Genomic DNA, 15,987 nt, shown 5'->3' on the forward strand with positions numbered 1-15,987 from the left:
CGTCTAACAATTCAACCATATTTCTGTTAAATGATATTTAAAGTTAGGCACCACTGAACGCTGGACAAATCCACTGATGTAACATCTTCAATGCATTTTTGCAGGGTTAAATGTGTCTGGCCTTTTGGACACGGTTGAAAGAACACGCAGCACGTATTCATATAATTTGACAGATCCAGCTGGGCAGTGGATGCACCATCTTCAGTGCAGGTGCACAAATACATCTGACCTCCTGTGGGAATCTCAGATCGAACATGGAGGAAATAGGCAGGGATTGTGGATAGGAGGTGCTCAATGGGAGTGTGGATCGGGAGTGACGTGCCGAGACAGTCCATGCAGTTGCAATAACACTGTGTCATGGATGGTGCAGTGGTTACCATACCTGACTAGTAAGCATGAGATCCCAAGTTATAATCCCGGTCCAGTACACATTTTCACTCATCCACACTGATTCTGCATAATGTCCCAATGCAGCTGACAGCAGTGATCCTCTCCATTTCCTTTTCTTTTTTCTCCTCTCCACCTTCAATTTACATGTAAGATTGACAAACAAGGTGCATCTGTAAAGTTCAGTGAATGGTCTCAGAAAATGAAGGAAACAAGAGTTACAAACAAAATACATTTACTGGCACTTAAAACTACTCACTGTGAGGGACAACACACTTCTAACATTGACTGTGAAGCTTTTGAAACTTTTAGCCAATGTTTCTAGTGCAATCACTCAACCCACCATCATCACGTGCTGTTGGACATCCGCTTCATTACAGGAGATGAAACATGGTGCAACCAATAGGATCCACGGACCAAGCAATAGTCAGTGGCATCATTTTCATCCTCTTCCCTGCCTCCCTTTGGTTGAAATTAATGATACAGCAAGTCCTTGCAGTTGAAAAAGTCGATCAACAACGGTTTAATCTTGGATTTTGTCAGCTGACAGCAGGTACGATGATGAGCACGACGCCATTGACTGTCATTTGGTCTCTGCATCATATTGGTAGCACCAGGTCTCATCTCCTCTGATGATGTGGATGTCCAACAGTGCACAACCATGGTACTTCTAGTGCTTCCCCAAAAAGGGTTTGCCGACAGTTTGCAACAGCTTTACAACCGATGTTACAAGTGTGTTGTAGCTGATTGTGATTAATTTGAAGGTGAGTAAAGATGTTTTGTTTGTATCTCTTGTTTCGTTTATTTTCTGAGATCATTCACCAAACTTTTCAGATGAACCTTGTATTTCAATTCCTTTTGCATTTCCACAATTTTTGTATGACGACACATCTCAATGATGAGTCAGCTGGGGTGGACAGACTACTGGTTAAGCCACAGTAGCCATGCAGAAATGTCCTGTCCATAAGTAGTAGCTGAATAGCAATCTACCACGATATGTTACAAATGTTTAGTTGACAGGTGACAATGCTCAATGCATGTAATACCCACAGTTTGGACAAAATGTATCTTCTAAAAGACATTGATAAGGAAAACACTTATATTTTAAATTTTCTCTTTGCTGACTTCTTGTGGGCAAGCATTATTACTGGTTTCAACATGATGATGCTGTAAAAAACTGGGGAAAACTTTGGAATTAAATTTTATTCACAAGTCCTTGATAATTAATGTATTTACTACACTAAAAAGCATTTATACAATAACTGTTTAAATGAAGTTCATTATTCATTGTAATAATTTTGGCACAGCTTAGGCAAAAAGAAAATTTTTCAGCTCCATGTAATCCTATATTTGTCTCAGTAATTTAACTTTTAATAAAGCTGAACAGCAACTAGTTGAACTTAATTTTTATGCCTATTGCATTGCAGTTAAGTTTTTGTCTCTGTATTCTAGTAAATCATGAAATCTTTACATTACACCCTAAGTGTTTAAGAACATGCAATGTTAGTGGAAAAGAGATTATTACGATACTTCTATATACCATCAAGATCCTTGTTTGTTCAGTAGTGGGGCCAACAATTGTTTAGGCTACACTCACATAGAGCATGACAAAACAGATGTGCTTCTGTTGACATATGTACAAAGTCACATTTCCTCCTCTCAAGCAGAAATATTCTCCTTGTCCACTTCACTCTCATAGCCCATCCACGTCCTTATTTCCTCCATAGAACTGAAAAAAAATCACATACCACCCATTAGAAACATGTTACCATTAAATAACATATTTATAAAAATTACTAAACTGATACTGTGACAGATAAACAGCTACTATCATTTTGAAGGTTTCTCACATCTATATTTTAACTACATTTTATATGTTCAGCATAATGTCCAGCATGCCTCAAAACTGTTTAGTCCCTGGGCAAGTGTGTATTTTAGTCAGGACACTTCCACTAATTAGTAACCCCTTTAAAGGTAGAAAAAATTGTATCAGAACTCAATTTATTGGCTCATCATTTTATTCTGAAATGTGTGTACCATACAAATAAACTCTTTTGTGTATGAGGCTGGCATCTTAAGCAACTGTGAATCAAGAATGTAGTTATGCTCTGTCTACATGTCAGTCACATTAATAAATCATTATCAGTTTCTAAACTGGCTTCCTAGATGCATTTTGACAAGCCTCACACAGATGAGAATATTAAGATCCTAGTGGTTAACTGCCAAATAATTCCAACAGAGTGGCAGAGTCTGAAACGTTCCTGAAAAGCAGTGAATCTTGCACAGTACTAAGTACAGAATGCTGGTTGAAACCATAAATTGATAGTAGTGAATTTTTTTGAAAAAAATTTAAATTTATGTCGAAAGAATAGGTAAATGGGAAATGAAGGTGGTGTATTCGTCATATTAGACAAGAAACTCAAATCCACTGACATAGAAGTTGAAGCTGCAAGTGAGACTGCTTGGGCAAGACCCAGTATCAGGAGTTGGCATAAAATGATAATTTGATCCTTCTATCATCTCCCACATGCATCTCCTGATGTAACTGAAAACTTCCGTTCACTTGTAGGTAAGTTCCCCAATCATACTGAAATCAACAGCAGAGACTTTAATCATCAAACAGTTAATTGGGAAAATTACAGTTACGTCAGTGGTCGGTGTGATAAGACATTCTGTGAAACATTACTAAATGCCTTCTGTAAAAACTACTCAGAACAGATAGTTATGAACTCCACTGATGACAAAACTATATTGGATCTAATGGCAATAAATAGACCTGACCTCTTTGAGGATGTCCCATCAAACCGGTATCAGTGACCATGACACGGTTGTGGTAACAATGATTACCAAAGTACAAAAGACAACTAAAGCAAACAGGTATCTGTGTTCAGCAAACTGGATAAAAAATCAGTAGTGTTGTACCTCAATGAGGAATTTGAAACTTTCAGCACAGGGCAGAACATTGTAGAGGAACTATGGCTCAAGTTTAAAAGAATAGCTGAGCATCCACTGAATAGTTATTTACCCATTATAAGAGTTCATAATGGGAAGGACCTTCCATGGAATACAGTCACTGTAAGGAAACTTCTAAAGAAACAGAGACTACATCATAATAGGTGGTCAAACAAAGCATAGGACTGAAGATAGAGAGAAGCTGAATGAAACATGTTTGGCCGTCAAGAGGGCAATGCATGAAGCCTTCAGTGACCATCACGGCATAATATTGTCAAATGATCTTTCACAAAACCCAAAGAAATTCAGGTCATGTGTTAAGGCTGTTAGTGTCACTGAAGTCCTTACCCAACGAGACAGGAACTGAAATGATGGTTGCAAAGAAAAAGCTGAAATCCTTAACTCAGGTTTCAAATGTCCCTTTTTACAAAGGAAAATTTAGGAGAATTACTCCCATTTTAATCCTCATGCCACTGAAAGATGAATGAAATCAGCATTAGTGTCAGTAATGTTGAGAAACTGAAATTGTTAAAACTGAACAAAGCTTCAGGGCCTGATGGAATCCCTATCAGATTCTATAATGAATTTGTAGCTGAGTTATCACCTCCTTGACTATAATCTATTGTAGATCCAGTGAAAAAAAAGGCCATTCCCAGTAGCTGAAAGAAAGCACAGGCAACACCCATCTATAAGAAGAGTAATATAAGTGATCCAGAAAACTACTGTCCAATATCATTGACACAGATTTGTTATAGAATCTTAGAACATATTCTGGGCTTATACTGAAAACTTTGGATCAAGGTAGTCAGGTAGACACAGTATTTCTTGATCTCCTAAAAGCATTTGACTCAGTGCCAAACCTACTCTTACTGTCAAAATTGTGATCAAATGAAATTTGTGACTAGATTGAGGACTTTTTGGTACGTAGGATGCAGCATGTTATCTTGGATGGAGAGTCATCAGAGGTAGAGGTAATTTCAGGTCCGCCCAGGGAAGTGTGTTGGGACACTTGTTGTTCATGTTGAATATTAATAACCTTGCAGACAATATCAGTAGTAACCTCAGACTTTTTGCAGATGATGCAGTTATCTATAATCAAGTACTGTGTGAAAGAAGCTAAATCCTCAGCCATAACTTGATAAGATTTCAAAGTGGTACAAAGACTGGCAACTAGTATTACATGTTCAGAAATGTAAAACTGTGCACTCAGCAAAACAAAAAAAATATAGTAACCTATGACTTTAACATCAGTGTGTCACAGTTGGAATCAGCCAACTCATACAAACACCTCAGTTTATCAACTGAAAATAGAGGATGGACTGTAACAATATAATGAAAAGGAAAGTTGCTACTCACTATATAGCAGAGATGCTGAGTTGCAGATAGCCACAACAAGACGACTATCACAAATAAGCTTTCACCCAGCAAGGCCTTCATCAAAAATATGACAAACAAACACACACACACACACACACACACACACACACACACACACACACACACACACACACACACACGACTGCAATCTCTGCTAACTGAAGCCACACTGCGAGCAGCAGCAGTGCATGATGGGTGGTTGGGGCAATGAGGCTGGGGCAAGGATGGAGAGGGATAGTAGGGCAGGGGTGGGGGACAGTGAAGTGCTGCTGTGGAGTGCGCAAGAACGAGGTGGAGAGAGGGTAGGGCAGCTAGGCTAAGTGCAGTTGGGAGGTTAGACTGAGGGGGAGGGGGGCATAGTGTGGAACAGGAGAAAAGTAAAAGGGTGCCACTTGATTTTGTATCTCATCCTACGAACCCCTCCCCACCCACCACTCTTTCTTCATTTTATCCCATTTCTCACCCAGTAATTCCACCTCATCTAGTCACATCTGCCGTCCCCCTTCTTCAACACTTATCCACCCTCAGACCTGCTATCCACAGCAATATATTTCTTTATTATTGATATATTTTCCTTGAGCTCATTGTGACTTCACACCAATTTTAGTGAGTTTTTGTCTTTCACTATTGTCTACACCCTCATATTTCTTCTTGTTTCCACCTTTTAAATCCGTTGCATCTGTCTCATGATTTTTCCCATGTATTTGGGTGTATTTTTGTGAAGTTTCTCGGATGTAATACTATGTTATTTACGCAATTTGTCGAATATGTTCCACCACCATAGATCCTTGCTCCTTCCATCTGCATCAATACAGAAAAGTTTCCTTATCCCCAGCCAAAATCCAGTCCCACATACTGTTCCTGCATTGTCGACTGGCTCATGGAATCCCCCCCCCCCCCCCTCCCCCAAATGCCCTTGCCATCAAATTACCCATCTCTGGCAGCCACCCCTCCTTCCAAAATGACCTCCAACTATTCAGATTCTGCCAATACTTAGCCCTCACCAACACAGTCCCGCAAAACCACATCAACCAAGCCCAAAACTCCTTGCAGTACCTTCTCTCTTATTCGCAAAATTCTCCTGTTGTTGTTGTTGTTGTTGTTGTGGCCTTCAGTCCAGGGATTGGTTTGATGTTGCTCTCCATGCTACTCTATCCTGTGCAAGTTTCTTCATCTCCCAGTACCTACTACAACCTACATCCTTCTGAATCTGCTTAGTGTATTCATCTCTTGGTCTCCCTCTATGATTTTTAGCCTCCACACTGCATTCCAATACTAAATTGGTAATCACTTGATACCTCAGAACATGTCCTAGCAACCGATCCCTTCTTTTAGTCAAGTTGTTCCACAAATTTTGTCTTCCCCCCAATTCTATTCAATAGTTCCTCGTTAGTTATGTGGTCCACCCATCTAATCTTCAGCATTCTTCTGTAACACATTTTGAAAGCTTCAATTCGCTTCTTGTCTAAACTATTTATCATCCATGTTTCACTTCCATACATGGCTACACTCCACACAAATACTTTCCGATATGACTTCCTGACATTTAAATCTATACTCAATGTTAACAAATTTCTCTTCTTCAGAAACGCTTTCCTTGCCATTGCCAGTCTACATTTTATATCCCCTCTACTTCGACCATCATCAGTTATTTTGCTCCCCAAATAACAAACCTCATCTACTACTTTAAGTGTCTCATTTCCTAATCTAATTCCCTCAGCATCACCCGACTTAATTCCGACTACATTCCATTATACTCGTTTTGCTTTTGTTGTTGTTCATCTTATATCCTCCTTTCAAGATGTTGTCCATTCAGTTCAACTGCTCTTCCAAGTCCTTTGCTGTCTCTGACAGAATTACAATGTCATCGGTGAACCTCAAAGTTTTTATTTATTCTCCATGGGTTTTAATTCCTACTCCGAATTTTTCTTTTGTTTCCTTTATTGCTTGCCCAATATACAGATTGAATAACATTGGGGATACGTTACAACCCTGTATCACTCCCTTCCTAACCACTGCTTCCCTTTCACGCCCCTCAATTCTTATAACTGCCATCTGGTTTCTGTACAAATTGTAAATGGCCTTTTGCTCCCTGTATTTTTACTCCTGCCACCTTCAGAATTTGAAAGAGAGTGTTACAGTCAACATTGTCAGAAGCTTCCTCTAAGTCTACAAATGATAGAAATGTAGGTTCGCACTTTCCCTTAATCTATCTTCTAAGAGTCATAGGGTCAGTATTACCTCACATTAATATGGAATCCAAACTGATCTTCCGTGAGGTCGGCTTCTACCAGTTTTTCCATTCACCTGTAAAGAATCTTCGTTAGTATTTTGCAGCCGTGACTTGTTAAACTGATAGTTTGGTAATTTTCACATCTGTCAACACCTGCTTTCTTTGGAGTTGGAATTATTGTATTATTCTTGAAGTCTGAGGGTATTTCCCCTGCCTCGTACATCTTACTCACCAGATGGAAGAGTTTTGTCACGACTGGCTGTCCCAAGTCCATCAGCAATTCTGATGGAATATTGTCTATTCCCGGGGCCCTGTTTCGGCTTAGATCTTTCAGTGCTCTGTCAAACTCTTCACGCAGTATCATATCTCCCATTTCATCTTCATCTACATGCTATTCCATTTCCACAATACTGTCCTCAAGTACATCATCCTTGTATAGGCCCTCTATATACTCCTTCCAACTTTCTGCTTTCCCTTCTTTGCTTAGAACTGGGTTTCCATCTGAGCTCTTGTTATTCATACAAGTGGTTCTCTTTTCTCCAAAGGCCTCTTTAGTTTTCCTGTTGGCAGTATCTATCTTACCCCTAGTGATATACGCCTCTACATCCTTACATTTGACTCTAACCACCCCTGCTTAGCCATTTTGCACTTCCTGTCGATCTCATTTTTGAGATGTTTGTATTCCTTTTTGCCTGCTTCATTTACTGCATTTTTATATTTTCTCCTTTCCTCAATTAAATTCAATATTTCTTCTGTTACCCAAGGATTTCTACTAAGACTTGTCTTTTTACCTACTTTATCCTCTGCTGCCTTCACTATTTCATCTTTCAAAGCTACCCATTCTTCATCTACTGTATTTCGTTCCGCCATTCTTGTCAATTGTTCCCTAATGTTCTCTCTGAAACTCTCTACAACCTCTGGCTCTGTCAATTTATCCAGGTCCCATCTCCATAAATTTCCACCTTCTTGCAGTTTCTTCAGTTTTAATCTACAGTTCATATCCAATAGATTGTGGTCAGAGTCCACATCTACCCCTGGAAATGTCTTACAATTTAAAACCTGGTTCCTAAATCTCTGTCTGACCATTATATAATCTATCTGAAACCTTCCAGTATCTCCAGGCCTCTTCCATGCATACAACCTTCTTTCATGATTCTTGAACCGAGTGTTAGCTATGATTAAGTTATGCTCTGTACAAAATTCTACCAGGTGGCTTCCTCTTTCATTCCTTATTCCCATTCCGTATTCACCTACTATGTTTCCTTCTCTTTATTTTCCTATTATCAAATTCCAGCCACCCATGACTATCAAATTTTCATCTCCCTTCACTATCTGAATAATTTCTTTTATTGATCATACATTTCATCAATCTCTTCATCATCTGTGGAGCTAGTTGGCATATAAACCTGTACTACTGTGGTGAGTGTGCACTTCATGTCTTTCTTGTCCACAATAATGCATTCACTGTGCTGTTTGTAGCAGCTTACCCGCACTCCTATTTTTTTGTTCATTATTAAACCTACTCCTGCATTACCCCTATTTGATTTTGTATTTATAGCCCTGTACTCACCTGACCAAAAGTCTTGTTCCTCCTGCCACCAAACTTCACTAATTCCCACTATATCTAACTTTAACCTATCCATTTCCCTTTTTAAATTTTCTAACCTACCTGCCCGATTAAGGGATCTACCATTCCATGCTCCGATCAGTAGAATGCCAGTTTTCTTTCTCCTGATAATGACGTCCTCCTCAGTAGTCCCCGCCCGGAGATCTGAATGGGGGACTATTTTACCTCTGGAATATTTTACCCAAGAGGACGTAATCATAATTTAACCATTCAGTAAAGCTGCATGCCCTCAGGAAAAATTACGGCTGTAGTTTCCCCTTGCTTTCAGCCATTTGCAGTACCAGCACAGCAAGACCATTTTGGTTAGTGTTACAAGGCCAGATCAGTCAATCATCCAGACTGTTGCCCCTGCAACTACTGAAAAGGCTGCTGCCCCTCTTCAGGAACCACACATTTGTCTGGCCTCTCAACAGATACCCCTCCGTTTTGGTTGCACCTACGGTACGGCTATCTGTATTGCTGAGGCACGCAAGCCCCCCCACCCACAGCAAGGTCCATGGTTCATGGGGGAGGATTCTCCTGCTATGTAATCCCAAATTCCTGGAACCCATAACACACATTGAAACTCTTGCCCTCCAGGAATTAGAGCAACATGTTCAACACCACCTCAAAAAGCTCTCCACCCTGCTCACTTCCTACTCCAGACTTGGTGTACCACTGTCCACCACCTCTACAACAACCTACAAATCTTCCCCACATCCCCTCATAGCTGACAAATCCTGTCTCGCAAACCTACTACATTTAACCCACCCTCCAAAACTCCCTCCCAAAAACACCACACACAATGCAGAACCTAAGCAGACCCGAAACAGTCATAAACCTTTCCTCCAGATGTGTTAGCCCTCGCAGAAATATCAGTCCTTTTCAAATGCATCACCTTTTGCCCCACTTCCAAATTTAATCATGCAGAACTTGTTAAGATCTTCTCTCTTCCCTACAGTGGAAACACTTTTTTGCCATCAACCCTACCAATCAGACTCAACCCAAGACAAATGTTGAACCCTGCCTGGCTTAGTTCATTCTTCCATCCAACCGTGATCTGCCCTCACTGACCCCAAATCACCCCCCGTTAACTTTCCAGAATTTCTTAACCTTGAACCTTGCCTCACCATCATTCCCCAAATCACTCAACATGCAAACCAACCCTACATCCACAGAAAGAACCACAGTGTACCATCTAAAAACTGATCCTGACCTTACACACCTACCTGAGAACAAAAGTCCCACCACTGTTGTTTTAAACTCCAACGATTACCTGGCAGAAGGACTCCACCAGCTGTCAGATACATCCACTTATAAACCTTGCCACAATGACCCCATTCCAGAATCCAGCAGGATCTCCTGTCACTCTTCAAATCCTTAGGCCCATCCCGGAACCTCTTCCCGTTGTCCATCTCTCTGCTCACCCCTACCACTCCCTGCACTCCTACCTTCCACATGCTTCCTGAAGTCCATGAACCCAACCACCCAGGAGGCCCCATTGTGGCTGGTTACTGTGGCCCCACTGACAGAATCTCTGCTCTCATAGGCCAAAATCTTCAACCTATTATCCAGAACCTACCCTCCTATATGAAAAACATATCAGAACTTTTACGTGTGACAGTAATAAGGCTCAGCAAAGCCCATCTTATTGCCTTCTTTTCAAAATGCCCTAATCAGAGCTTTGTCACATTGAGAAGAGATTAGGTCTTATTGGTGTGCCACAAGTTGGTTGCTCATATGTCTACCAAATGGAGGGGTTATTGAGAATAGGTTTTTACAGCTCTCCACAATTCCTGTTCCTTTACCACACGGTGCCCTGCTCATCACTACTGATGCCACCGCCCTTTACACTAACATCCCTAATGCCCATGTCCTTACCACTATTGAACACTACCTTTCCCAATGCTCGATGAATTCCAAACCAACAATCTCCTTTCTAGTTGCCATGACCAACTATACCCTCACCCGCAATTAATTCTCCTTTGAAGGCAGTACCTACAAACAAATCTAGAGTACGGCTTTGGGCACCTGCATGGCACCATCCTATGCCAACCTATTCATGGGCCATCTAGAGGAATCCTTCCTAAACACCCAGAATCCTAAACCTGGTTCAGATTCATTGATGACATCTTTGTGATCTGGATCAAGGGTGAGGAGACCCTATCCACATTCCCCCAGAACCTCAACAGCTTCTCCCCCATTTGCTTCACCTGGTTCTACTCAAACAAATCATCTTCCTTGATGTTGACCTCCACCTCAAGGATGGCCACATCAGTACCTCTGTCCATATCAAACCTACTAACCACCAGCAATACCTCCACTTCGACAGCTGCCACCCATTCCATACCAAGAAGTTCCTTCCATATAGCCTAGCCACTGGTGGTCGTCACATCTGCAGTGATGAGCAGTCCCTTTGAAAATATAACGAGGGTCTCACTGAAGCTTTCACAGACTGTAATTATTCCCCCAACCTTGTAAAAAAACAAATCTCCTGTGCCTTATCTTTCCAGTCTCCCACCACCTCCCAAAGTCTTACCGTCCGACCATAGAGGAGCATTCCCCTCTTAACTCAGTACCACCCAGGACTGGGGCAACTGAATTACATTCTCCACCATGGTTTTGATTTACCTCTCGTTGAGCCCTGAACTGAGAAATGTCCTGCCCACTACCCTTTCCACCCCTCTCACGGTGGTATTCCGACATCCACCAAACCTACACAATACACTCGTCCATCTCCACACAATCCCTGGTCCCAACACCTTACCTCATGACTCATATCCCTATAATAGACCTAGGTGCAAGACCTGTCCCATACACCCTCCCACCACCATCACCTACTCCAGTCTGGTCACAAACATCACCTACCCCATCAAAGGCTGAGCTACCTGTGAAACCAGTCATGCGATCTACAAACTAAGCTGCAACCACTGTGCATTTGGTACACCCTGTTGCTGAGCATGCTGCCCAACATAACATCCTTCATTTCAATGAGTGCTTCATAGCCTGTGCCATATGGATCCTTACCACCAACACCAGATTTTCTGAATTGTGCATGTGGGAACTTTCCTTGCAATATTTCCTATGTTACTGTAACCTTCCTGGCCTCAATCTTTGTTAGTCATTGTCCTCACCCACCCAGCCCCTTTACTGCTCCCATTCCAGAACTACACAGACCTCATTTCAGCATCACACCCAGTCTTTCTACTTCTCTCCTGTTCCACTACCTCCCACCCCAACTCTCCCATGCCCTTCTAACCTCCCGACTGCACCTAGCTGCCCTCCCTCTCTCCATACTGCCCCATCCTCCTCATTACACCCACCCAGTTGCCACTCCCAACATGCACTGCTGCTGCTGCTGCTGCTTGAAGTGTGGCTTCAGTTGCCAGAGATTGCCATCATGTGTGTGTGAGTTGCATTTGCATGAGTGAGTGAGTGAGTGAGTGTGAGTGTGTGTGTGTGTGTGTGTGTGTGTGTGTGTGTGTGTGTTGTCTATTTTTGACTAAGGCCTTGCTGGGCAAAGCTTATTTGTGACAGTCTTCTTGTTGTGCCTATCTGCGACTCAGCATCTCCGCTATATGGTGAGTAGCAACTTTCCTGTTCATAATATTGTTAAATACGTCGGTCTAACACTTTATAGGGATATGAAATGGAATGAGTGCATGTGCTCAGTTGTGGGTAAAGCAGATGGAAGACTTCCGTTTATTGGTAAAATACTGGGAAGTGCAATCAGTCTACAAAGGAGATTGCTTACAAATCACTTGTGCAACCTATTCTAGAATATTGCTCAAGTGTGTGGGACTCGTCCCAAATAGGGCTAACAGGGGATATTGAATGTATACAGAGAGCAGCAACACAAGTGGTCATAGGTTTGTATGAGCTATGGGAGACTGTTCTGGCTGAGCTGGCAGACTCCTGAAGACAGACAAAGTCTACTAACAAAATTTCAAGAAATGTCTTTCAGTGACGACTCTAGAAATACTACAACTTCCTATATATTGCTCACAAAGGCATCATGAGTACAAGATCAGAATAATTATAGCACACACAGAGGCATTCGAACAATCACTCTTCCCAAATTTCATATGTGAATGGAATGGGAAGAAATACTAATAACTGGTACAATAGAACATACCCTCAGCCAAGCACTTCACGATGATTTGCACACTATGGATGTAGATGTATCTGTAAAAACCTACTCTCAACAACCCTTCCATTTGGTAGACTTATGAGCAACCAACATGTGGCACACCAATGAGACCTAACCTCTTATCAGTGTGACAAAGCTCTGCATAGTGCATTTTGAAGAGAAGGCAATAAGATGGGCTTTGCTGAGTCTTATTATTGTCACACATAAAAACATCATAATGGGTGGCGGGAAAACTCTGAGCGATAGACTGAAGGCCACTCATTGCATACACACACAACAAAACTCTGGCAAGGAAGGACCATTTCATAAAGCAGAGGGCCTAACAGATGGTCATCAAGTCTGCAGTAAACACCCCACATGTAGCAGGCAAGAGATGGTGTTCCGTGCCAACAGAAGACATGAAGGCATATCCCACACGATTGCTGGATTTAGAGCCATCAGTGAAGAAAACAATTGCATCCTGAAACTCCTGTACAAGTGGGCACAACAAACAATGGAACACCACTGGAGCAATGTAGGCTTTCAAACTCTGGAAGAGACCCATTGGAATCTGGGGCTGCAGACTTAGCCAATGGGGAGGGGGATAAGAAGAGAATGTGGGGAAGAGGACAAAGACGGGAGATGGAAATCGTGGCAGAGAGAAGCAAGGTAGAGCCCAATTGGCAAACCCACACAACGGCAGGCAGTGGGCAGGCTACATCCTAGAGCTGCAGAAGGAATAGAATAGGAGTGGTGATCAGGGGAGGAGCAGATAGTGATGGCATAGGAAACCAGGAGCTGGAGCCGGGACCACTGAAAAAAAGGGGAAAGATCACAGCGTCAACTAGAAGACTATCAACGTGGCTAGTGCAAAAGGCATTGGCTAGAAGGATACCACAATGGCAAACTGGGTCCAGAGAAGCAGAGTGGAAGGGGCAGCTGATCCATAAACTTGACAACCATAGTCCAGATGAGACAGAACTAATGCCCAATAAACGCGGAGAAGTGTCAAATGATCCGCAGCCCAAGAGGTGGTATGGTATTGACAGCTGGGAGACCCCACCTGGGAAATTTCGCTGCTGAGCTGCAATGCCACTTTGGGTGACATGCATGTTGATGAAGATGAAAAGACAATGAGGACAATACATCACTCAGTCTCTGAGCGAAGAAAATCTCTGACCGGCTGGGAATCAAACCCAGGCCCACTTCTTGGCAGTCAGACATGCTGACCACTCAGCTAAGGGGGCAGACACCCCAAGAGGTATGGGAAAAGAAACAAATGACAATGAGTTTATGAAAATAGCCAACTTTCAGAAGGCAGATATGGGGCAGTCAAGAAAGCTTATTGTCAAAAAGAAAATCCAAGAAATGGAACACTGTGATTATGGTCAGCTGTTGGGTGTTGAGGCATAGCTGTGGACCAGGACGGACCGTAATACGGCAACAGAAATGCACCACCCTCGACTTCAGGGGAGAGAACTGAACACCGCGCGAGAGTGTCCATAAAAAAGCATGCCGGATGGTACTTTGGAGCTGTTGCTCTACAGAGGCCACTGAATGGGAAATAGCCCACACACAGAATTCATCCACACATATGGAGGAGGGGTGACAAATGGTCCGGCAGAGGTCACACGTCCATTAGTAGCGATGAGAAAAAGAAAGTCAATTACGGAGTGCTGTGGAACACCATTCTCATGGATCAGCACAGGGCTGAGAATGATGCCAATCCAAACTCTGAACAACCATAGAATATATGTAGGATGTGATGGTGTCTAGCTGCACTGTAGGCCTTATGAAGACCGAAGAAAACTATGACAAGATGACAGCACTTGGAAAAGGCCTGCCAAACTGTGGTTTCCAATAGAAGTAGATGATTGATCGGAGACTGCCCCTCCCAAAAGCTGCACTTGTAAGAGGATAGAGAGTCCCAAGATTCAAGGATCAACTGAGCCTGTGACAAAGCAAGCTGGGATAATTTTACTTTCCTTTGTTATATCCCTTGGCCCGTGCTGGACAAAGGAAGTGATCAGTTCAACGACCTTCCTATTGTTTTCAGTTAAAGTGAGTATATATCGCGAGGTGGTGCGTTTTGCCTGCGCGAGCGAAACATTTACTCTTTGACATCATGGTGCTCCATGGCGAGTGAAGGAAAGTAAGAAAATCGGAATGTGACTGGACTTTATTACGAGACATGATAATGAGAGGACGTGTAGGAAGGGTGTACAATGAAAAGGTTATTGTTAGCCACCATATTATATAATTTGTGTTTTTGAGATTCACAAGCAGTATATAATGTTAATGTGGAGTTTAGTAATGGCCAGAATACAGTCTGTTGCATTTCAAAGGTAACTGCATGTATTTAATTTTTATCAAAGGATTCTGTGTGGGACTGTTATGCATTACAAGCTTGTATAGGTCTTCGAACATTTGGTGATCGATGTTTGCGGTAGAACCTGCTTCTATCACATGGTCAAAGCATAGAGAAAGTTTTCTCTGATAAAAAGAACTCAATTCACTCACCAACAATCATCGAATGACCAAATGCGAATGGCAGCATTCCAATTTGAGAAGATCCTATAGAAGTTTTCTTTCTCTTACATTTCAAGAATTTTACAGGCGACCGTCAGAGTCGGCAGCTGCTTCTCCACCACAAAAGTAACTTGTCTACGTGTACAAAATTACATACACTGTGGGGATCATCGATGCTGATAGAGATAGTGTTCTTCACAGACATACAAACTGAGACACTTCACACACCAGTTCAGTAACAGCGAGTTTAATATTACCAGCTTAAAAACATTAACTCTTCTTTTGAGTAGTAAGGAAGAAACCAAGGAAGAGATCTAAAGGTAAAAATCAGGGCTCTATGTATAATTATGGGGGTCAGAAGTAGTACTCAGATACGAGCCCAAACAAACATACGTATGGAAATATGTCACCTGTGAGTGATTATACCAGAGCTGTCATGGAAGAGAAAATGTTAAAGCATAGGCAATTCCAAATATTTTTTCCAGAAAAGAAGACATTAAATCCTATCGTATTTATCAGACCATTCAGAGGAGTGTTAGCATGAGCTTGGTCTGATCGACAGAAAATCAAATACGTATCAGGATACATCCAAGGCAATGTCTGTGGGTGATTGACGTAATAGACAAGCGTCACACCTACAAAGAATCTGAGAACGCATACCTAAATAGATATTGGTCAAGAGGAATTAAGGAGAGATTGAAGAAGGAAGTAAATAACCCGGAACCCTTCTCTTACCGAATAGGTAACTTAAGGAGATACTTCGAAAAATATTTG

The 15,987-nt window shown here is 42.0% G+C and overlaps 1 protein-coding gene across 2 annotated transcripts in view; it reads right to left on the minus strand.

Annotated features, from left to right (window-relative positions):
* Positions 1–1,658: 1,658 nt before the first annotated feature.
* The window catches only part of LOC126234370 (speckle-type POZ protein-like), an 80,061-nt gene continuing 65,732 nt past the window's right edge, over positions 1,659–15,987 (minus strand). For both annotated transcript variants that reach the window (XM_049943058.1, XM_049943057.1), the window contains exon 3: positions 1,659–2,116. In XM_049943058.1, coding sequence (XP_049799015.1) covers positions 2,047–2,116 — 70 coding nt within the window. In that variant the 3' untranslated portion in view covers positions 1,659–2,046. The remainder of the gene's footprint in view (positions 2,117–15,987) is intronic.

Source organism: Schistocerca nitens, chromosome 2 (genome assembly GCF_023898315.1).
Source record: "Schistocerca nitens isolate TAMUIC-IGC-003100 chromosome 2, iqSchNite1.1, whole genome shotgun sequence".
NCBI classification, from domain to species: Eukaryota; Metazoa; Arthropoda; class Insecta; order Orthoptera; family Acrididae; genus Schistocerca; species Schistocerca nitens.